The sequence below is a fragment of the Microcebus murinus genome, chromosome 19 (assembly GCF_040939455.1).
Source record: "Microcebus murinus isolate Inina chromosome 19, M.murinus_Inina_mat1.0, whole genome shotgun sequence".
In the NCBI taxonomy this organism is placed as follows: Eukaryota; Metazoa; Chordata; class Mammalia; order Primates; family Cheirogaleidae; genus Microcebus; species Microcebus murinus.
The window spans coordinates 8,657,194-8,679,939 of NC_134122.1; the positions used below are offsets into that span (position 1 = coordinate 8,657,194).

A 22,746-nucleotide genomic window follows, 5' to 3' on the forward strand; every position below is an offset into this window, starting at 1 on the left:
TAGGCGACGATGCAGGGGGCTAGATTCCCTCTCTTCGTCCTGCCTTCCTTCTCCTCTCCCCTATCTGTTCTCCCCGCCCCCAAGTGTTTACTGAGCACCTACTATGTGCTTGGCACTGCGCCAGGCACAAAGATACAGCAGAGAATGGAGCAGACACAGCCCCTCTGCTTGTGGAGCCCACAGCCTGGCAGAAAGGACAGCCCTTAAACAAATAACACACTTATTTAGTTACAGTGCTGGAAAGTGGTCGGTGGGGGGGGGAGAGGGAATGCTGTAAAATCATAAAACATCATCCCATCATCCCACGTCGCCACAGGACGGAACAGTATCCTTTTATGTATTAAGAGTTAGCGGAGGCCGGGCGCGGTGGCTCACGCCTGTAATCCTAGCACTCTGGGAGGCCGAGGCGGGTGGATTGCTCGAGGTCAGGAGTTCGAAACCAGCCTGAGCAAGAGCGAGACCCCCGTCTCTACTAAAAATAGAAAGAAATTAATTGGTCAACTAATATATAGAGAAAAAATGAGCTGGGCATGGTGGCGAATGCCTGTAGTCCCAGCTACTTGGGAGGCTGAGGCAGGAGGATTGCTTGAGCCAGGAGTTTGAGGTTGCTGTGAGCTGGGCTAATGCCACAGCACTCACTCTAGCCCGGGCAACAGAGTGAGACTCTGTCTCAAAAAAGAAAAAAAAGAGTTAGCGGAAGTCTATCGACAGCGCCAGTGGCAATTTATCACCCAGGACTCTCCCCGAGGTTGAGTGTCACGTGTTTGCTGCTATGGGCCACCCATTGGGGAAGGAGGGTTTTTGGGCTCCACCTGGGCTGGGCGGATGGATGGATGGATGCTGGTGGGGGAGGGGCAGACAGGCTGGGTCCTGAGCCCTCCCCCTGCCGTGTCCCCGCAGCCTGTCCCAGAACAGCATCACCGACGTGGGCGCCTGCAAGCTGGCCGAGGCCCTGCCTTCGCTCGCTGCGTCCCTGCTCAGGCTGAGGTGAGCGGGCCATGGTCACGGTCACGGGTCAGGTGCAGAGCTGCCCGGCTGGGGGAGGGCAGGGAGCAGCCTCGCGCTGGCTGTGGGTTAGACAGGGGGACCCTAGAAGCAATCACCCCGACCCCGAACAAGAGGATTAGCAGGACCCAGGGCAGGAACTCTGGGCGAGTGGCTTATTCATTCTTAGCCTCTGTTTGCTCATCTGGAAAACGGGAACCAGCCCAGCGGCCTAGGTGAGGTGCTTGGCACAATGCTGGCCCCTGGTGGGCAACACGCATTGGTCCTCTTGCCCCGGGGAAAGGCGAGAGACCAGGCTTTTTCCCTCCCAGTTTAGGGTGGCGGCCCCTGAAAGCTGAGCGCGCACCAGCCGCCTTGGCGGGCCTCGTTCTCGCACCCCGGCAGTGCCTGCACTGCCACCTTCTGCTGGGCCTTGGCATAGCACCTCTCGCTGTTGAGGTTTTCTAGCCCGACCTTGGTGTGGAACCAGACACTATGAGGGCGCTGACCTGGGACCACAGCCCCAGTCGCTCAACTCAGATCACCAGCCGTCCTCGCTCTCCAGGCGGGGGGGCACTGCCTCCCTCATGCTAGCCCTCCCACAGCCAGAATCAGATTCCCAGGAAAGGTCCCCATGGCGTCTTGCCCATCTCTGTTGATGCCCATCTCGGTTCATGTGTCCTTCCGGCCGGGATCGCCGTGTGCGGCTGTGCAGGTTGTGTACTGCCCAATGGGCAGTCTGTGAGATTGGTGACACCCCCTCGCCCAGAGCTGTGCAAGGCATCCCGTAGTCTCTGACACGAACCGTGGGCCAGAACCCGTGCTGGGACCAGAGATAACAGCTACCAGCAAGACGGATGCGGTCCTCGCTTTCAAGTCTCTTGAATGGGTGAACACATGCACGGATGAAATATTTTAAAACAGTGGTTCACGCCGGGAAGTGCGCTAACAAGGCCCAGGAGGGTACTGCGGAGAGTGTGGAATTCAGGAGAGATCAGGGCGCCTCTGGGGAGGTGCTTCCTCTGTGGGAGGCTCTAGGGGGAAAGCGCTCCAGGAGGAGGGAACAGCAGGTGCGAAGGCTCTGAGCAGGGAAAGAGGTTGGGTTTCTGAGGGGCAGAAGGGCCACTGTGGCTGTCCGGAGTGAATGGGGACAGAGGGAGGGAGAGGCCAGCAGGTCTAGAGCGCACAGGGGGGCGTCTGTAGTTTGTTCAGTGGGAATGGAGAAGCGGGTGGGCGTGGGGAGGTGAGACTGGATCTGATTTACACTAAGAAATAGCGTATCTCATGGAATCCACGGTGCCGCTCACCACAAGACCCCATTAGGAAGACAAAATGCTGCCGGTGAAACTATGGCACGCTATTGGTTATAAGACACACCCCGACCTCAGTGACACTCAAATGAGGACGCGTGTGTCCTGGCATCAGGGAAACAGGGTCGGCGCACTCTGCCTGCAGCTGGGAGGACGGGCCTCCTGGGTCGGGAGTCCTGTCCCAGGAAGAGCTAGTCAAGCCCCACCTGGCGTCTGCCCCGATGCCAGCCGAGCCGGCCGGTGATCTCCGGGGCCGCGGATGCTGGAGTTTAGCACGTGTCCACTCAGCGGCAGCGGGGACCTGCTGCTTTCACGGCGGCCCGCAGAGCAGCTCCGGGGCTGAGCCGCGGCAGAGTCGGGGCCCTGGCTCAGAGCCGCGGGGCATCTGGCCGGGGAGAGGTTCATTCCGGGTGCCCGGGCGCACTTGGAGTATTTTATCAGCATTGACTCACTCGCTCCTCCTTACAATCCCTTGATTGTGCCCATTTTACAGACGGGCCAACTGAGTCTCAGAGGAGTTGAGTGCCTTGCCCGAGACCACACAGGCAGTAAGAGGCATAGGTGGGATTTGAACTCGGGAAGTCGTTCCCCCCAGGGTTTCCACACTGTCAGCCAGGACAGGACATCCTTTTAGTTCTACTGTGGTCCTTTTTGGTTCTACTGCTTCCCCTGGACTCCACCGTGTGACCACAGAGAAGCAGCCTCAACTCTCTGGGCCTCGGTTTGCCCCTCTGTAAAATGGGGCAGTGAGCCCAGCTGGGCCCCGACCCCCCCCCTCCCCCCAGCAACGCCAAGCCCTCCCCCTGGCTTCTGTTTCCGGCAGCTTGTACAACAACTGCATCTGCGACGCGGGGGCCGAGAGCCTGGCTCGGGCGCTGCCGGACATGGTGTCCCTCCGCGTGGTGGAGTGAGTGCGGGTCCGGGTGCCGGGAGGGGCTGGGTGTGCTGGCGGCCTGGCGTGGCGCTGGGCGGTGCCCAGGACCAGGCCCCAGGACGGTCTCTCCCCTCAGCGTGCAGTACAACAAGTTCACGGCCGCCGGGGCCCAGCAGCTTGCCGCCAGCCTGCGGAAGTGCCCTCGCGTGGAGACGCTGGCGTAAGTCTGGGCGGCTCTGCAGGCGCGGGTGCGCGGAGACCCCGGCTCTGCAGGCGCGGGGCTCAGCCTGAGAGCGGAGCTCAAGTCCCCGTCCTCCCCTCACCGGGCTGCGACCTTGGGCCAGCAACCCCTTCGTCCTTCTGGACTCGCTTTCGTTACCTGTGAAATGGGGGGATAATAATATACACCCCGAGAGGTTTCATGAGGTTTAAATGTGTCGAGAGCACATAAAGCTCTTAGAACAGAAAAATGTTCAGTAAAAGCTATGTAAGGGTGAACCATATGAAACTGCCTACATCTGGCCGTTTCTGACCTATGAAATGGGCAATTTCATATGGCTCCAGCTGATTTTTCATTAAGTCACTATGATGTCTACTGTCCAGCAGTGACACTTTATATGCTTTCAAAGCACTTTCACCTGCATAACCACGTGTGTCTTCTAAGATGGACGGGGTGGGTCTTATGGGACCCATTTTACAGATGGGCCAAATAAAGCACAGAGCAGTTAACTAAGCTATTTGAGGTCACACAGCAAGTCAGCAGCAGAACCAGAAAGGGGTTCCTGGGCTCCTGGGCCTCTGCCTTCCCCAGGAACCCACACTGGTCTGCACCCTGCCAGGTGGGAAGTCCCCAAGGTTCTAGGCTGGGTGGGAGGAGGGATTTGGGGGCAGATTTCGTTGGAACTCCAGGCTACCTCTCTCCTCTAACCTGGGCTTTGTGTCCTATGCCCCCTTGCAGGATGTGGACACCCACCATCCCATTTGGTGTCCAGGAACACCTAAAACAGCTGGACTCACGGATCAGCCTGAGATGACCCCAGCTGTGCTCTGGACAAGGTAACCAGGCTGGGCTCTGGAGGGGAGAACCACAGGGGCCCCTGGGGACAGTGTCCCTGGGAGGGCAGTATCCATAGAGAAGGGGTGCCAGGTGGGCTGGGTGACCACCTGTGGACTTGCCACCGTCTCCACACAGGGCTAGTGGAGGTGTCCTCCAGGGTTTGTGGACTTGGTCCCCGAGGGTCCTCCTTGTGGTCAGGCTTAGCAACCAGGGGAAGGACCGGGAAGGCCGGCCATCCATGTCCTTAGCTTTGGGAAGACCTTTCTTTGGGGACTTCTAGGCCTTTCTTGCTGCTGTTCAGCTTGTTGGCTGCCCTGATGGCCCTGGATTCATCTGTCACTAAGAAGATGACTGTCCCCTCGCCCTGTGTGCCCACACTGTGCTGTCCATCGCCCTCTGACTCCCCTCTCTTCCACTGTTCCTCCCATCCCCCACCTCGATAGGCGTCTGGTCCCCTCCTCCGTCCTGGCTCACTGCCCTCTCCGGCTCCTTCCCTGCAGCACATTCTCTGGAGACACTGACTGTGCTGGACCTTGAACTGGGCACTTGAGGACACAGCTCTTCTCAGGGGTGTACCCCGTGCGTGTCAGTACCCGGCGCCCAGTGCCTGCACGTTCGGGGCTGGCCCTGCCCGCAGCAGAGCAAACCGCGTCTTGCTGACAAGACACCGGCCCGGCTCCAGGCCTCCTCGGGGCCCTGACGGGTGCACACTGGTGGCCGCTACGGTCCTCCCGGGAGCCCTGAGCCCGTCCCTGCAGGACACTCTAGACAGCCACGGCCAGTCCAGAGTGAGGAGGTGAGGCAGCCACACGTGGGCCTGCCCACCCCCTGCCAGCCTGCTGAGAAAGCTCTTCGGCCACACGCCCGGACAGGGCACTCTTGGCGCCGTGAACACATGGGCGGGCAACCCCCGGCCGGCTGGTCCCCCAGACCACGGCGGGCTGGGGTGCTGCGGCAGCTGCTTTCGTCTGTGGGACTCGCTGGGCACTCACTTTGTTGTCCGAGGCCAAGGCCAGGCCTGGCCAGCTGCCCTGGGCCTCAGCAGCGAAACAGGTGACGGAACACTACTGGATGGGGACTGGGACAGACAGGAGCCAACGCTTCGTCTCCTGTGTCTCTTTTCACTACATTATAAATTCTCATTTAACCTCACAGGCAGGTCCAGGGTCTCCGTTTATACTGTGATTACCACGTTGGGGGACCCGCTGTTCTGTCTAAATGTGTAAAAACCACCCCCAACCATGGCGGCTTAAAACCACACACGCTTCTTCTGCTCACACACCTGCCATTTGGGCAGGGCTTGGTGGGGACAGCTCATCTCCGTCCCACTCAGTGTCAGCTGCGGCAGCTGGAGGGCCGGACTCGGGTCGTCGGAAGACTGGGTCACCTGCACGCCGGGCATGGGATGCTGGCTGTCAGCTGGGGGCCTCTCCATGTGGGTAGCACGGTGGCTGGGCAGAAGGGTGACCACCCAAAAAGAGAGAGAGGGAGAGAAAAGGAGAGAAAAAGGGAGCAGGGAGAGAGAGACCACAAGAGAGAAGCAGAACCCTCTTCATGACCTGGCCTTAGAAGTCACACAGGACCACTTCTGCCGTATTCTATGGCCAGTGTGACCCCATCAGCACACACATGTGCATACACACACACACACACACACACACACGACGGAGTCCACTTGGGCCCAAGACCTATCTTTTCTGAAACGATTTTCTCTGTGACTTCCTAAGATTCAGTGGAAGATTCATTACCTGGGGGTCCGAAGGGTTTAAGTGCCATGCGCTGTGCCAAGGGGATTGTTTTCTTTTGCCTCTGACGCACGGCTCTGCCCTGGGAGCCACTTCCTAGCCACGCTGGAGCCCCGCCCAGGCTGCAGTGAGCCCCACAGGGACTTGGCAGCCCTGCTTTCCACCGGCCAGCAGCCACCGGGCTGCGGGGCTTCACTGGGGCGTGGCCTGCTCAGCCAGAGGCCCCAGCGTGAGGCCGCTTGGCGTCCGCCTGCTGGCAGCGTCAGCTCCGCACGCCAGCCCGAATGCCCACAGGGTCAGCCCGGCTCCTGAACTCTGCCCCTTTTCCCAGCAAGTGAGAGTTGCGAGTCGGGAGGGGCAAAGGATTCAGGCCCGGCTGCCCCGTTGGCAGTCCTGGGGGGAGGCGGGTGCCTGCTGGCTTGGCCAGCTGCAAAGGGTGTCAGGCGTTGCCACCCTGGTCCTGTTGTAAATCACCTGGGCATCACCTCTCTGGGTGTCCCTGCATTCACAGACTCTGTGGAGTCCACGGATCTCCCGTATGTGTGGCCACAGGGTGAGCACCTGGCCACTCTCCGCTGCAGGCATCTCCAGGTGGGTACTGTTGGCCGATGGGTGCAGGGTGGGTACCTGCTTTTGGTCTGTTTGGAGATGATGAAATGAGGCTGGAGGCTACAATGATTATTTTATTTTTTTTGAGACAGTCTGGCTCAATTGCCCCAGGTATGGTGCAGTGGTGTCATCGTAGCTCACAGCAACCTCAAACTCCTGGGCTCAAGTGATCCTCCTGTCTCAGCCTCCCGAGTAGCTGAGACTACAGGCACATGCTATAATGCCCAATTTTTCTATTTTTTTAAAAAAATTTTCTATTTTTAGTAGAGACTGCTCTAGAACTCCTAAGCTCAAGCAATCCTCCTGCCTCGGCCTCCCAGAGTGCTGGGATTACAGGCATGAGCCACCGTGCCTGGCCAATAATGATTTATTTAGTGACAGTTACCACTTATTTAATGAGTTGATACATGTAAAGCACTTATCACAGTGCAAGGGAGTTGCTAAGAGCTCAATAAATAGTAGCAATTATGATTAGCAGGTGCCAGGCACCACGCTAAGCTCTTCCTGCCTGGGAGGAGTGAGGGTCCAGGGCAGGGGTCCTCAAACTTTTTAAACAGGGGGCCAGGTCACTGTCCCTCAGACCATTGGAGAGGGCGGCGCACATTCCACACATGCGCACTGTGGGCCCAGGACGGGTCAGCTGCTAAGCAGGACAGGCAGCGGTGGCAAAAACACCTGGTGTCCAGATAAATGTCCTCGGAGGGCCGCATGTGGCCCTCGGGCCGTAGTTTGAGGACGCCTGGTCTAGAGTCAGTGCCACAGGCTCTAGGGCAGGTTGCCTTTGCTCAGTGTCAAGCTCACCACTTATGTAAGGTACTTCTCTGTGCCTCAGTCTCCTCATCTGTAAAGTGGGCACAATCACAATACCTTCTTCATAGGGTTATGTGAAGATTCAGTGACCTAATTACATGAGAAAAAGTGCCTGGCACAGAGGTCCACACGTGTTAGCTGCATTATTACACACGTTCATGCATTTCATTCTTGCCTCCGCCTGGAATGTTCTTCCCAGCACTTCACACGGCCGACTTCTTTTCCTCCTTCAGGACTCACGTTAGGGGACAGCTCCCCATGAAGGTCTACCTGACCACCCTACTAAACACAGACACCCCTCTGCCCCCGCCCTCCGACCCTTCACTATCTCATCTTTCTCACACGTACTTAAGCACTGTCTGCTCTTGTCCTAGGATGTGAGCTCTAGAAGGGCAGGAACTTTGCTTTGTTCACTGCTGTGCCCTCAGCGCCCAGCAAGGCGCCTGTGCACAGTAGGTGCTCAATAATAAATGCGGAATAAGCAAATAATCCTCACTATAACTTTGCTTTGTTCATTCTACAGTTACATACTGAGTACACTGTGGCGAATAGGATGTCCTGCCCGGTGAGCCTTGCATTTTAGCAAATTAAAAAAAAAAAAAAAAAAAAACCTCTGGATAGGGCTGCCAGGTATGGTTGGGTGGTCTGTGTACTGCACAAAGGCACCTGCACAGGGGGGTAACTGCAGGCTGCAAACCCGTCTGGGCTCTGCTTACCAAGCTGAGTCCTGGTGTGGAGCCTGGTCAGTCCAGAGAGGCACCTTCTACAGTGGACACAAAGTGATAAGAGGTGGATAAAGTACTGTCCCCATGTTACAGATATGGATGACATTTATAGGTTGCAGCCCCATAAAAGGAGGAATGAAGATGTTAACTAGAACGCTGACTTCCTCGGAGACTCTCTGTGCAGGCCTGGGCACGGTGCGCTGGACAGGCCCCGGACCCCATCTCTTAGGCGAAGTGATGCTCAGAGGGGTGAGGGCTCCACGTCCAGTGGATTTTAAGTCTGTGCACTTCTAGGCCCTCCCCTTTCCCCTCAGGGCTCTCTCCGACAAACGTCGCCCTTCTTGTGTGCACCATTCCCCTTGGGCCTCTCCCATGTCTTCTTTCCAGTTCTTAGCAGCCCCTTCCGTAGACTCACATGAGGACAGGAGGTGCTGCTACTGTCTTTCCTCCACAGTTCTGCCGCACCCGCACTCGCCCACACCTGTCTCGCCTGCAGGATGGGGTTAACCATCCGTACCTCGCTTAACCCAGTGCGTACGGGCAGGTGCTTTGCAAATCATCGAGTGCCCTGCAAACTGGAGAGGATTGCTGCTGTGTCCCCATGAAACTGCACGTTGACCCAATTTCACGATTATTCATTTATTTCTTCCTTCCCTCCCCCTGCCTTCGCCTCGTCTTTGATAGAGGTCTACCGTGTACCCGGCAGGGGGGACATACACTTCCACCTCTGTGGGATTCAGGCCACATTTCCAGCTTGGCCACCAGGCCTTTCCCACCACACCCCAAAGGCTGCCCCCCTGGCTTGCGGAGCTTGTGGGAGCTGGGAGGGGGGCCAGTCTGGGACTCCGGTGCCAGCCTCTCGGGGTACTCTCCAAACCCCGCCGGATCTCCAACTTGGAAGACCCTGACTCTTCTTCTCTTTGTCAACCCTGAGGTTCTGCATAAGGACACATTCCCCAATGCCAAAGGAAAAAAAAAAACAAGGCAGGGCCCCCAGGGCATGGAGTTGCATACACTTTTTAATCAAAAGAAGTCAGCCTCCTAAGTATTGCTTTTACAGGTTTATCGAAATCAAGTATTCACACCACTCACGTTTTCCGAAAAGTATTTCCAGCCCGGGGAGCCACACGGCCCTCCCCAGCGCGATGTCTCGCTTTTGCCAACTTGAGGAATAAGCAGCTTGAAACAAAGAAGTCAAAACCCTACCCTCGGCCCCGACAGCGTCCTCAGCTTCTTTTTCTTCTGAGTCACTCCCTGAAACAGTCCCTGCATGTAAGACCAGCCTCGGGCTCAGCCCAGCCGGGCTTAAGGCTCAACTGGCATCCAACGGAAGTCGCTTTTGTGCGTGTCCGCTGTTTGAGGTGTCCTCTCCGAGGGCTAAGTGGGGGGAGCAGGCGTGGCTGGGGGTGAAGTGCAGGGAGGCAAACTTTGGCTGGGTTCCTGTAAACATCCGCCGTGCCCGCAGGGTCCCAGGCCGAGGCCGGGCCGTCTGTGGCACACTGCAGGCAGACGCGGTCCCTGGGGTCCCCTGGCCTTCCCCCTTCTCCAGGGACAGGCACTCAGTCCCCATCTCTCCTTCCGCCCTCCTGGGTCCAGACGGGAACCAATCTGTTGGCACGAAGCTTTGGAGGGGAGCAGGCCTGATGAGAAGGAAAAATGGCAGTCACTAGCGTGGAAGCCCCACCCTGCTGCCAGTCTGCCTGGGGACAAGCCACCAGGCCTCAGGAGGCTCTGGGGGAGGCAGGGAAGTCCTCCCCTACCTCCTGAGTTCAGTAAACCACTGGAAGCCCCAGATTCGGGGTGGGGATGTTTTTCTGCAATTTTTATTACCAACTCTTTTCAATGAATTTGCATCATTTCTAAGACACCCTGGCCAGGAGAACTGGTGCAGTTTCACATGGGGGAGGAAGGACTGTTTGTATACTGGGAGGGAGGCGGGTTGCTGGTGCTCAGGGAAGGAGTGCAGCCTGCGCAGGGGTCACCCGGGGTCTGCTGGCTGACAACGTGAGGCTCAAGGAAGCTGAGTGAGTGCTGGGTGGGGGGGAGCTTGGCAGCGCCTCCCACCTTGCCCGGAAAGTGCTCTGCGGCCTGTAGGAAGGCTCTGGCCATAGCCGGCTTGGCAGCCCCACTCAGCTGCTCCTCCCAGGACACAGCAGTCTCATGGCCTGGCCCTTAGCGGGTCCTCCTTCCCCACTCCCTTCTCTCTGTGCCCACCCTGCTCACAGCCCCCACGAGTCCTGCCCCACCCAGTTCTGAGGCTATCTTTGCCAGCTCAGACTATTCCTTCTGCAAACGTGATCGAGCATCAAACAGAACTTACAGGTTAAACGTGTAACGTGTATTGTTCAACAGGGCGCTATTTTTTTTTTAAGAAATAGGGTCTCACTATGTTGCTCAGGCTGGACTTGAACTCCTGAGCTCAACCGGTCCTCCCGCTTCAGCCTCTGTGTAGTTGGGAGTCTCAAGACCAGCTGGGACTACAGGCAGATGCCACTGTGCCCAGCTTCCAACAGGGTTTTACTACATTTGGGTGGATATGGGGGACTGTTCTGGGCACTGCATCCCTGGCACCTGACCACTAAATGTCAGTAGCACCCCCAGTCACTGTGACAACTAAAATGTCCTCTTCCCCATCTCTAAGGACCACCTAAGAGCATAGAACTGCTTCCATCAGGAACTGGGCATCGCTCCATTTTATAGGTGAAGATGGTGAGGTTCAGAGAAGCCAAGTGACCTGCCTAAAGCTGCGCCAGTGCGAGGCAAAGCTGGCCCTAGGTTAGTGATAAGGATGGGAATGATCACAATCAGAGCAGCCTCATTGTCCCCCTCCACTCACTTTGGGCACACAGACCTGGCACCTTCCACCTGCAGAGACCTGCCCTGGCCTACTTGGCCCACTGGGCTGCTCTTGAGATGCCTGGTGTCCTGCAACCTAGAGAGGAATCATTTGTTCAAAGCCATCCTCACAGTACTCTCTGTAGAGATCTCCAAGGCCCGGGGGCGTCCTTGAGCCCATCTCAGACTTGTGTGCACAGGGTGTCAGAGAACATGGTGAGGACCTCACTCCACTCCCAATTACTGTGACTACAGACGGAGGCCCAGACAAAGTCCCAGCCAGGTGCTGGTGTGCCGGGAGCTGCCCTCCCACGTGTGCTAACTCCAGTCGGACCAGCTGCCAGCTGGAATTTACCCACATGCCTGTTTTCATTGTGTTTATCTGTAGGGTCACCTGTAAACAGGTGACCCTACATTCCTGGTAGTAATAAATGTTCTCTCTTTGCAAAATGTTTATTTCACTTTAAAAAGGGCTGAGCTAGGTGTGATGGCTCATGTCTATAATTCCAGCGCTTTGGGAGGCCAAGGCAGGAGGATCACTTGAGCCCAGGAATTCCAGGTACCATTGAGCTATAATTGGCCACTGCACTGTAGCCTGGGTTCAGAGTTGAGACCCTGTCTTTATAAATTAATTAATTAATTAATTAATAGAGCCAATTTAAAGAAAACAACTAAGTTAATACTAGTTCAGGTGCTGGGCAGGTACAGCAAAAAATGCTGACAATGTCATTTGAGGTTTGAGAGACCAAGACTTCGAGAGGCCTTCCCCAGGGCAGCATTTGCCCAACATCTTCATCCCAGTCTGGTCACACCCAAGAACCACCTGGACTATTATTTACTTAGTATTTTTAATTAAAGTACTTTTTTAAACTCCAAATTTTTAAAAGGAACCTTAATGTCACTATCATGGATAAAAACCAACATCATTTGTCATAAACAGAAGGCAATGCCAAAAATGCAATGAAAATGAAACCATGAATTCTAGCTCGATACCCCTGGTCTATAAAATTGAGCCAGGAGCCTGAAAAAAGGGGAAAGTAGCCAATCTTCAGGAAGCCTCAGATGCCCTGAAAGCCCATCTCCCTCTGCTGCAGCCACCGCATGTTCCCTGCCTCCCGGGGACATCTCCAGCAGAGCGCCTCGCTCGGGAAGCCCTGGGAGAGTGTGGCCAGGAGGCCCAACACCGTCACCTCATAGCTGCGTATCTGGGGTGAGTCACGGAACCTCCCCAAGCCTCAGTTTCCCTCCTTGTCTAATGGAACCCTGCCCAGTCGGAGTGACGCTCCGGGGAAGCCATGGAGATGTGAGACATGGGAGAGGCAGATGTTTTTATCCGCCCAGCCCAGCCTAGCCCAGGAAGGAATCCCAGGAATGAAGCCTTACCGGCAGGGGAGCTCCCAGCCACGCCAGGCTTGGGACCTGGGATGACAGCAGTGAGGCCACCAGCATCATTCCGGAGTCCCTGGGTACCAATTATCACCTGGCTGAGGCTGTTTCAAAGGCTGCCCACACAGGCACAGCCTCCTTGGTGACTGGCCCTCAAGAAGAGTAAGGGGCCTGGCGTAAGGGGGATGGGTTCCTGGGCTGGAGCCCCTGTAGGTCTGCCACACCATGACCACATCATCTATTAAGCGGTGCATGGTTCACCATCCCATTGCATCTACCTCGCACAAGCTCTCAGGCGGGAACTGCTGCTACCCTATCCTACAGAGAAGGAGACAGCCTTGGGAGGTGAAGTCACTTGCCCGGGCTGTTGGTGGAGTTGAGATTTAAACTGAAATGTGTCTGACTGCAAAGCCTCTAAGCAATGATTTTAGGGGGTACAAAGATGTGGCCATAAGTGACACTGAATCACACATGTATAACGAGCAAGCGATTCACTTTTTGGTTCTCAGTGGATCCTTATGATCACTTACAGGAGAAAGTTCTAGTGTGGTGCTGGTATAGCTTTACTACTTGGCAGTTGCTAATCCCCTTTTAACAACCAGGGAGCAGACGACAGGTCCCACGCCCTTAACTGGCTTTAGTATTTGGCCAAAAGCTAATGACTTTGGCACTTACTATCTTTATCCATGCCAAGTGATGATGGTTTTCTCTTTACAGTGACATAAACATTCTTTTTAAAATAAATGCACGTAAAAAAGGGAAGTCGGGCACAGCGGCACGTATCTCCGAGACTCTGTGAGGCCTTTCGGAGGGTGGCAATGGCCCAATACCTTCATCCGAGGCTGGCTGCACCCAAGAAGCACCTGGACTATTGTTTACTTAGTATTTTAAATTAGTGTACTTTTTAAAACTCCAAATATTTAAAATGAACCTTTACATCACCATCATGAATTAAAAAAAAAACAAAAAAAACCCTTTGTCACAAACAGAAGGCAATGCTAAAAATATGATGAAAATGAAGTCATTAAGTCTAGCTCGATGCCCCCGGCCTGCAAAATTGAGGCAAATGCCCATCTTACTCTCAGCTACTTGGGAGGCTAAAGTGGGAGGGTCACTTGAGCCCAGAAGTTTGAGACCAGCCTGGGTAACATATTTGATAGCAAGACCCCATCACTTTTATTGTTTAAAAAGTTTTTTTCAAAAAGTAGATTGTTTTACAAATGAAACACCAGGAGTAGTATATTTCATCTTAAATTATAAAGGTAAAAATATTAACTTAATGGTGGACAGAACTGGCAGACAACACCTAAGCCAAGCGATCAAAGTTAGCATCACCAGGATCACAGGACAGACTGCACGTGCCTCTTGATGACACGCACGGAGCACACACGCTTGCTGCTGTGGTATCCCTGCCAAGAACACGTCATCTGAACCTGACCTTGAGAGTGAGTCTCAGACAAACCCAAAGTGAGAGACAGTCTGCAGAATGCCAGACCTGTGCTCCTCAAAGATGTCAGTGTCGTGAAAGATACAAGGACAGACCGAGGGGCGGCTCCAAACTGACGAAGGCTCGAGATTAATACGAACGGTGATCTCAGATCGGATCCTGGACCTCAACGCCCTTCGTTCTTGATTGTCAAAGGACACTCTGGGACAACTGATAAAACTTGAACAAAGTTGTAGATTAGATTGGTCATAGCAATGTATCAAGTTAAATTTGCTGATTTTGACAGCTGTGCTGTCATTATGTAAATATGTTCTTGTTCTAAGGAAACAAACACATGCCTCTTGATATTTAGGAGTAAATATTTAGGAGTAAAGGAGTATAATGTTTGAACCCATTATCAAATGGTTCAGAAGAATAATTATACATATATGCACTGTGTACATACACATGCATGCATATATTTACATACAAACAAAAGAGCAAGGAGGCATTTTGTGCATGAGCAAAATGTCAGTAGGTGTAACCGGTGAATTGGGTGAGGGTACATGAGAATTCTTTGTACCCTTCTTGCAACTTTTCTGTAAGTGTGAAATTATTTCATAATAACATTTTTTTAAAAATTCAGAAATAAGGAGCAAGAGTGTGTATGAGACTGACTGGCCTGTCATAATCTGTGAGCTGGTATTCCAACGTCAAAGACTGAGAGACCCTCACTGGAGGCCCCATCAAACCCTGGTGTGGCAGCAAGAGCACTGTGCTGGAAATTCTACTTGGGTTTGGCTCCTTGGCCCCTCACTTCCCCATCCTGGCCTCAGTTTCCTTATTTGTGAGATGGGGATAAAGATGTCTATCCCTCTTATTGTGACCTTAGGTTTCAGAAAAGCAGACTATGCTTTCAGAAGCTCTGGGGGGAAAGACAGCAGATAAATCAGAAAGATGAAATGTGATAGGAGCCCTCACTTTCTTAGTTCAGCAAAATACACAACAGGGCGGTGAGGGCATGGTGTGGGCCCTGCCTTTTCCTCAGGCTGAAATCTCTAGTTTGTACAACCCAGGGCCAAGGCAGTGGGGCCCCTGACATCTCACTGTCTTGAGACACACATTGGGGTCTTCTCCTGTCCAAAGAGGCAGCTGGCACCGATGCACCCTGTGGCCAGGCCCTTCCTGGTGGGCCTCATGAGGTGGGCCCATGTTAGGGACAGAACTGGAGCGTTGGTCAGGCCTGGGTGCCCCTGTCTCCCCATGCCACCACTGTCTGTCTCTCACCTGGATGACGGCTACAGCCTCCTGGCCTGGATTCCTGCATCTGCCCTGACCCCTGTCTGTGGGATCTCCCATGGCTCAAATCTGATCGTGTCCCCGTGGAAGGTCTGTGTTTCTGAGCTGGGCAGCAACATGCCCAGTGGGTGTTCTGCTGATAGGACAGGCTGCAGATTGGCAAGGAGGGATGAGGGCAGGTAGATAGGAAGGAACAGTTGTGGCACCCAGTGGGAAGATAACTGAGGCCTGGGAAACCCTGTAATACAATAGACTACTGAGTCTGGTGACCCTTCGCTTCATATCTGAGCTGCACCAGGCCAGGTCACACTGGCTCTGGTAGCAACAGTCTCTAGTTGCTGCCTCTAGTTGTCTACGTTTCTAGCCCCAAGACAGGCTCCTCTCCCACAACCCCCACTGTGTGCCCAAGAAACAGCTGGCAGGCACCAGCTGCTTTTATTAGGAGCCAGGACAAACCACCCCAGCCGAGCTGCCTCTGCACCGGAACTGCTGGGACCTGAGGACTCTCGCTGGCTCCCAGGCCAGCCACAGCAGCCCTTTCTCCAGATACCCGATCCCTGCTTCTGGGCAACAATTAACAGTTGGGGAAATCCAAAGAGCCAGCTCGCCAGGGCTCCGGATCTGGTGCCCTGAGGACCACAGGGCAGTGGGGAAGGTTTCCCGAGGGTCCTGGGGCTGGAGAGTGGGAAACAACTCCCAGCTAGGCCAGACCTGGATCTCCCTGGCACTCAGGCAGCCAGTCCTCTTTTGCTCATCATGGGATATAAATATTCATGCATGAGTGTAGGTGCAGCATTCACAAGGGCCTGTGAATACACAGTTTCCATTACATCTGACTATTAATAGCAGTTAGTATTAATATATCTTTTGCTATATATAAGAAGGTCTAAGTGCTTAATATGTATCTCATTTAATCACCATAAGGAGGTATTTATCCCCCTATTTTATAGAAATGGAAACTAAAGCACAGAGAGGTTAAGAAGCATGCCCAAGGTCACAGCTACCCTGCAATTTGAACCAGGTAATCTGAATCTCGGGTCCTGGCTCTTAACCAGGACTCTAATACTAGCACCCTAATACTACGACCCTAATACTGCCTCCTCAAAGAGGTGCTCAGCAAATGTGGGTGCGCCTTTGCACCCTGAGACCCACCTCAGGCCACACTGCCTGGCATATGCTACACCAGTAGTCACTGTCTCCTGGACTGACTTGTGTGGAACACGTGTGACCACATGAGGACCAGTGAAAAAGAGCAAGATTGCACTACCGGCTTTCTGGGACAGGGCCCAGAGACAAGGTCCATCAGGTCATCTAGACCTTTCCCACAGGCTTTCCTGCCACTGGCCACCCCTCCCACACCCCTAGGTTATGGCTTCCCGGGCACAAGGGGCCAAGGCCTCCTTGGCTTGGATTTGGGGGTGGGGAGGAGGGACTGCTGTGCATGCTCCCCCCACTTCTCCTGGCCCAGGTCTGTCCCACAGCCCCAGGCAACCACCACGACCACCCCCTACAACCCCACTCCCCTCCAAGGGTCAGGCCCTGTCACTCCAAGAGCTTTACAAGGGGGTCCTTGAGAGACACTTCCTGGTGTTTCTGCTCAAACAGCGTTTGCTGCAAAATATGTCGAAGCATTTGGGCTTCAGTTTTCAGTTTAGAATATGCCAATGTTTTCATTTGGAAGGGGAAGTGTTTCTGTTGATGTGGTAAAGAGATAAAATAAGACGTTCTTCACCAAAGTTTCACTGCTTGAAAGTCAAACGCTTGGCTTGGAGACAGGGATTTATCTTGGGATCGCCAGGGCCCAGCACATGGCTTGGCAGAAGAGTAGACAGGACCAACATTTGTTGAATGACTGAATGAGGGAATTTACAAAGGGCCTAGAACTGGGGAGTGGTATATGATCAATACTCAGTACAGACTTTGAATGGATCCCATAGGTTCTACCTCTGATAAGAGTTCTGGGTATGTTCGTGTTTCTCTATCTTCACCAACCTTGCCTCTCGTCCAAGCCTCTGTCACCTCTGGCCTGGACAACTAACAGCCTTCTAGCTGGCTTCCCTGCTTCCACTCTTGCCCCTTCGGCCCATTCTGGCCACAACCACGAAAGTCAACTTTGCAAAATGGGAATTGCATTGTGTCATTCTCTGCCTAAATCCTTCCAATGGCTTTCCACTGCTTTTGGCCATGACCTCCCCTGTCCCGCATGGCGCCCCCCCAACCCTGCTGACCTCTCTTGGGGTTGCTCTCTAGCCACGCTGTCCTCCTCTTGGTGTCTGAAAGAGCCAAATGGAAGAGCCTACGCCAAGGACCTTGGCTCTAGTGGTTCCCTCTGCTCGGACTGCTTTTCTCTCCATCTTCGTCTGTCTCTTTCTATCAAATTAGGGCCAGCTCAAACGTGTCATCTCCTTCTCTGACCCCCTCCTAGCTAAAGCAGCCCATTTCTATTCTTCTGTTTCACCTGCTCAACGTCTACACCCCCATAGAGCACCTACCAGATGCCAGGTGCTGTTCTACGTGCTGAGGACACAGCAGTGAACACTACAGAGGAAGCTCATGTCTTTCTTACATGCCTTCAAAGCTCTTAAAACACCTGATTATCTTCTTTGGGTACCTACGAGTCTTCCTCACCAAGTGCCAGGAGGGCCAGGGCTGAGTCTGTCTTGCTCACTGTGTTCACTCACCCGGCAAATAAGCATTTGTTCGATAAAAGAAAGGATGGAAGGCAGGCTGGGTAGGTATGTGGAGCAGCTGGCACCCCCCCCACACTTGGTTCTTGCTAAGATCTTACTGAGCTTAACTGAAGTTTTCTTCAAAGAAATCTCACTGTTGACCCCTTAGGGCAGCAGTCCCCAACTTTTTTGGCACCAGCGACTGGTTTCATGGAAGACAATTTTTTCACGGATGGACGGGCGGGGGTGGGGGTGGAGGCAGAGCTCAGGCCGTGAGGCAAGCAATGGGGAGCGGCTGTAAATACAGATGAAGCTTACTTCCTGCTGTGCCCCAGACTCCAGACTGGTACTGGGGTTTGGAGACCGAAGCCTTAGGGGAACTCTCTGCCTCCAGCTCTGCTGCCAGCACATCCTATCCACCCTGCATCACCCTCTGCAACAGACTGTTTATGTCCCCTTCCAAAATTCATATGTTGAAACCCTAATTCCAATGTGATGGTATTAGGAGGTGGGGCCTTTGGGAGCTGATTGGGTCATCAGGGTGGAGCCCTCATGGATGGGATTAGAAGAACTGTAAGAAATGTTTGTTGTTTAAGCCACCCAATCGATAGGATTCTGTTACAGCACACCAAACTAAGACACCCTCTGATTATGGTCATGTTGGCAAGACAGGCAACACAGGAGAGGAGTAAACTTGGCCTGCTTGGGGCAAGTGGCATTAGCGTCCATTTTCCAAAAGGAGCCCCTGCCCACCTCCTCATACCCCCCTTCCTTGCCATGCAGGCCCCGTGCCCAGTGATGCTTCAGCACCATCTAGCCTCATGGGCTGAGCCAAGGAGTTCCTGCCTGCCCTGTGACCCCTCACTGGACCACACAGCTGCCCGACAGCCTGCCTGGCATGCATGTTCTCTCTCATCTCGTCCAGCTGCCTCTCTTCCTTGCTCAGGGACTTTGACCAAGTCTTACTCCTCCCTGGACCTTCATTTCCCTACTTCTAACACACAAGGTGGGCTGGAGGCAAGCTCCCTGGTCACAGCCCAGAGACAGGACTTTAATACCTCAGTGCAATGTCCCTTCTCCTGCTGACCCAAGAGCCCCTTGAGGCCTTGCAAACACTGCAGACAAAGCCAGCCCCAGCATCAACCCCCCCTGCTTGCCTGTTCTGTGAAGGCAGCTTGCAAAACTGGCAGCCCCTGCAGATTTGAGCTGCAGAACTGGCGAGCTGGGGCACCCTGAAACCTGACTCCAGAACAGCAGCAAACCCAAGGCCAAAAGGAAGTACAGGGTTCTTTGCCCAGGCCTCTGCACTCAATCCCCACCAAGTCCCCCAAGGGGCCACAGACAAAGGTGATCAGTGCCTGGCTCCCTACCTCTTCTTACACTCCCAAGTCTTTATCCTTCCAGGACTAGTGAGAATCCCCAAAAAACCAAGGTCACCATCAAGCCAGGATGAGGATGGGGGAGGAGCTCACAGCTCTGCCTCAAGTGGATTTGGCTGCAAAGGCTTTTTCCACAAGCCGTGGGGGTGAGTCCCATGACTATCCCAAGCATAACTTAGGCCCTGGGTCCTCTGCCGCTTCAGCAGTTGTCCCCTTTGCTGGGAGAAGCTTTCCGTCCCCAACTAGGGGCCTGAGAGGGGTCCGGCCTTTCCTAACATCCAGTTAGACCTGGGGAGGCGCTCGGAGAAGTCATAAGCCTAGGAAAGGGGTGTGTGTGCAGCCTGGGGGTGCCTCCCTCCCCTCACCAGTGCCCCGGGCCGCCCTCGTCCCACGCAGAGAAGGCACTTACAGGCCTTGGAGGCGGGGGAGGGCCTCGTCCTGGGGTCCCATCCTCGTCCGGACGGTGCCCTCAGCCGGAAGCGGCGGCAGGATCCGGGCGGCTGGTCCAGCCCGAGGGTTGCGGGTCGTCCACGGGAGCGGGGAACGGCAGTGAAGACTCTACTCCAAGTACCCATCGAAGACGTCGAGCTCCGAGTCGGCATCGTAGAGGCCGGAGCCGGGGTCGGAGAGCACGCCGAGGTCCACGAGCGCCTGGTCCATGTCTTCGGGCAGGAAGACGAGGCCCACGTTGAGGACGATGTACTCCATGAGGAAGGCGTAGTACAGGATCAGCACGTTGACGAAAAAGAGGCCCACGAAGAACATAGAGGGCAGCAGCGGCGGGGACACGTAGGGGACCAGGGGGCCCAGCGCGTCCAGGTGGGCCGCGACCCGGGCGCCGGGCATGCAGCGGGCGGGGCGGCGGCCCGGCGAGCTCAGCCGCTGAGGCCCCCGGGCGGCCGGCGGGGGGACGGCTCAGCCATCCAGGGGCGCCCCGGGGGTCGACCGAGGCGGCGCTGGGCCCCAGGGGCCCCCTGCGAGCGCGCCCCGGCCGCGGGAAAGTGCCGGGCGGGTCGCCGCACCCGCGGACGTCCCCACAAGGTCCCCTCGTCCCGCCGGGCGGCGACGGGCCCTTCCCGAGTGGCCGGCGGCTGCCCGGCCGCCCCGCGCGCGCTCACAGGCCCTCGCAGCGCCGGCGGGGAGCGCGCGGCGGCTCAGCGTCGGGGGCCGGTCCCGGTAGCCGTCCCTCCCGCCCGGCCCTGCAGCCCCTCGCGCCCCCTGCGCGCCCCCGCAGGCCCGGCGCCCATGGCTGCGGCCGCCGCGCCGCCCTCGGGTCCCGAGCCGAGCGCCGCCTCCGAGCGGCCCCGCGCTCATTGGCCGGCTGCCCCTGCCCGCGCTCATTGGCCGGCTCAACGCCCGCGCTCATTGGCCCGGGCCGCCAGGGGGCGGGTACCGCTCCGCTTCGCTCCGCCCCTCGGGGCGTCCGCCTCCGACTGGCCTTCCCAGTTCCCGTCTGCGCTCGAATCTCAAGTCGGGTTCCCTCCGCGGGGCCAGGGAGTAGGGGGAGGGAGGAGAGACTGAGCACAACTCAAACCTCGATTTATCCTAATGCTACAAAAGCCGGAGGACACCGCGGGCTTCTTCTGCACCTTGCTAGACTTTGGGATAGCGCCACGCCTGTTAGGGACTCAGTTTCCCCTTTGAAAGGAGGCAGGATGGGGGAGGGGCGGCGGACAGTTCCACCGAAAATCTTGGACATTCCCAAAGCGCCGATATTCACGGTGGAGATCCATCAGTGTCCCCTTCGCCTCTCCAAATCCTGGCTGCTGGAAGTTCTGCCTGTTGGCTGATCTGCATCAGAGAGCCTGGGAACACCTGAATAAAGAGTTTCCAAGGTAGTTAAGACCTTCAGCCGTAAGATTGCTTTGTGCTTGTTTGTTTTGCTTTGCAAATCATGTTTAAACACAATAATGCACGTGGCTAAACATTCAAACGACCAAGAAGTGCACGGACAAGTGAATTTTTCCCACCAGTGGTTCCCCTGGTCTTGGGCAACCGTTGCACATCCTTCAGGAAACTGATCTTGCCCGAAGCGCCGTCCAAAGCCGTTCAACGAACCTTTAAATCTCAGGCCACGCTGAGCTGGGGGATGTGCATGCATTGCTTAACTGGAGGCAGAAAAGGCAGTGTAGTATGTCATCCCTTGTTACAGATGAGGAAACCGAGCCCAGGGAAATGGAGGGACCCTGGAAGCTGCTGGGCCTGGGTTCGTTTCTTAGGAGGCCAGAACCTGCTCTTTATTCTCCATGACTTTCTCGTGCCCCCTCTATTTGAATTACAGGGCAGACCATTAACCCTCCACAGGTCTCCGCTTCTCCAGCTGCTGAAGGTGAAACAAACTGCCACTGATTCATTCAGTCTGCCAGTACTTGTTGAATACCTACTGTGTGCCAAGCCTTGTGCTAGGCATTGGGGAGATCATTGGCCCTGACTCAGTTCTTTCTTGAGCATAGTTAATGAGACACACTCTAAGGCATAGAAATGAATGAATGAATGGGTAGTGAATTGGGAAGTCTTGCCTGCACTGAGCTTCCCACTTCTAATCCAGAAGAGAAATTTAGATACATCTTGGTTCATGTAGAAAGATGAATGTTTCCTTTTTCTTCTTAGTGTGGTGGTTTGGGAAATGGCATAGATTTCGGCTGAAGACCAGAGAAATTCTCTGAAAGTACAAGATGTTCAGTATGCTACATTGTTGCTCGCAGGCCTTTCCAATATGCACACACACAAACTCTCTCTCTCAATTGACATGGAAAAAGAAAAAGGCTGTGAGGACAAACAAGGCAGTTACCCATTTGGTGCAGTTTTGGTTTATTGGGAAGTGATGAAAATAAGGGTGCAAGGGTATGAACCCTGGTTATGCCACTTATTAACTGCATGACCTTGAGTAAGTCAACCTCTCTGTGACTCAAGTTTCCTGGACCATAAACTGGGAATAATAATAGTACCCTATCAATAGTAGGGTTGTTGTGAGAATTAAGTACCCTAATATATGTAAAGCGCACATGACAGTGGTACATAGTATATGCCATGCAATAGTTATTCTAATCTTATCCTAAAGCTGATAATTATTATTAATAATATCGTAGTGACTTATCTCCACCCATCTTCTCCAGTTCCCTCTCCAGGTCTCCGCCCACAGGCTTCCCAGTCCCGCCCATTCGGACGAGACTTCGGCCTCCCCTCCTCTCGCTCCGCCTCTGCTGAAGGCCGCAGGCCCTCGGTGCCTGATGCACGCCGGGTCTTGTAGTCCGTTCGCAGAGTCCCGTCGCTGGGGGCCTCGCGCATGAACTGCATTTCCCAGCGTTCCTCGAGGCGGCGGCCGTAAAGCGCGGCGGTCGAACGGCCGGTTCCGGCTGAATGTCAGTGCGGGGCTGTGGGCCGGGGAGGAAGGTGGCTGGCGGTCCCTCCACCACCTCCGCCGCTGCCTCCTCGGCTTGTGGTGCCGCCGCGGGCGCTGGGCCGCTCGGCTGGTCGGGCATGAGACCGTGAGGCGAGCAAGGAATCGGAGCCGCCGACATGTTTGGCCGCTCGCGGAGCTGGGTGGGCGGGGGCCATGGCAAGTCCTCCCGCAACATCCACTCCTTGGACCACCTCAAGTGAGTGTGTTCGGGGCGAAGGCGGGAGGCCGCGAGGCT

General features: G+C 55.1%; 3 protein-coding genes across 4 annotated transcripts in view; 2 read left to right on the forward strand and 1 right to left on the reverse strand.

Moving 5' to 3' along the window:
* The window catches only part of CIITA (class II major histocompatibility complex transactivator), a 49,385-nt gene extending 41,507 nt beyond the window's left edge, over nt 1-7,878 (forward strand). The window contains exons 16-20 of the mRNA XM_012784938.3: nt 901-987; nt 3,118-3,201; nt 3,305-3,388; nt 4,127-4,224; nt 4,726-7,878. Coding sequence (XP_012640392.2) covers nt 901-987; nt 3,118-3,201; nt 3,305-3,388; nt 4,127-4,202 — 331 coding nt within the window. The 3' untranslated portion in view covers nt 4,203-4,224; nt 4,726-7,878. The remainder of the gene's footprint in view (nt 1-900; nt 988-3,117; nt 3,202-3,304; nt 3,389-4,126; nt 4,225-4,725) is intronic.
* Nucleotides 7,879-9,115: 1,237 nt separating this feature from the next.
* On the reverse strand, nt 9,116-20,393 carry DEXI (Dexi homolog). Its single transcript, XM_012784898.3, has 2 exons — nt 19,518-20,393; nt 9,116-9,754 (listed from the first exon to the last, which is right to left on the reverse strand). The coding sequence occupies exon 1, from the start codon at nt 19,952-19,954 to the stop codon at nt 19,667-19,669; it is 288 nt and encodes a 95-aa protein (XP_012640352.1). The 5' UTR covers nt 19,955-20,393; the 3' UTR covers nt 9,116-9,754; nt 19,518-19,666.
* A 2,056-nt stretch (nt 20,394-22,449) lies between these two features.
* CLEC16A (C-type lectin domain containing 16A) overlaps nt 22,450-22,746 on the forward strand; it is a 201,214-nt gene continuing 200,917 nt past the window's right edge. For both annotated transcript variants that reach the window (XR_012913481.1, XM_075995101.1), the window contains exon 1: nt 22,450-22,707. Coding sequence is in view for 1 of the 2 variants with exons in the window: in XM_075995101.1 (XP_075851216.1) it covers nt 22,628-22,707 (80 nt within the window). In the remaining variant the exon portion in view is untranslated. The remainder of the gene's footprint in view (nt 22,708-22,746) is intronic.

What these genes read in the sequence shown, in the direction of transcription:
- DEXI (XM_012784898.3), bottom strand. Translation starts at nt 19,954, where the DNA reads ATGCCCGGCGCCCGGGTCGCGGCCCACCTGGACGCGCTGGGCCCCCTG.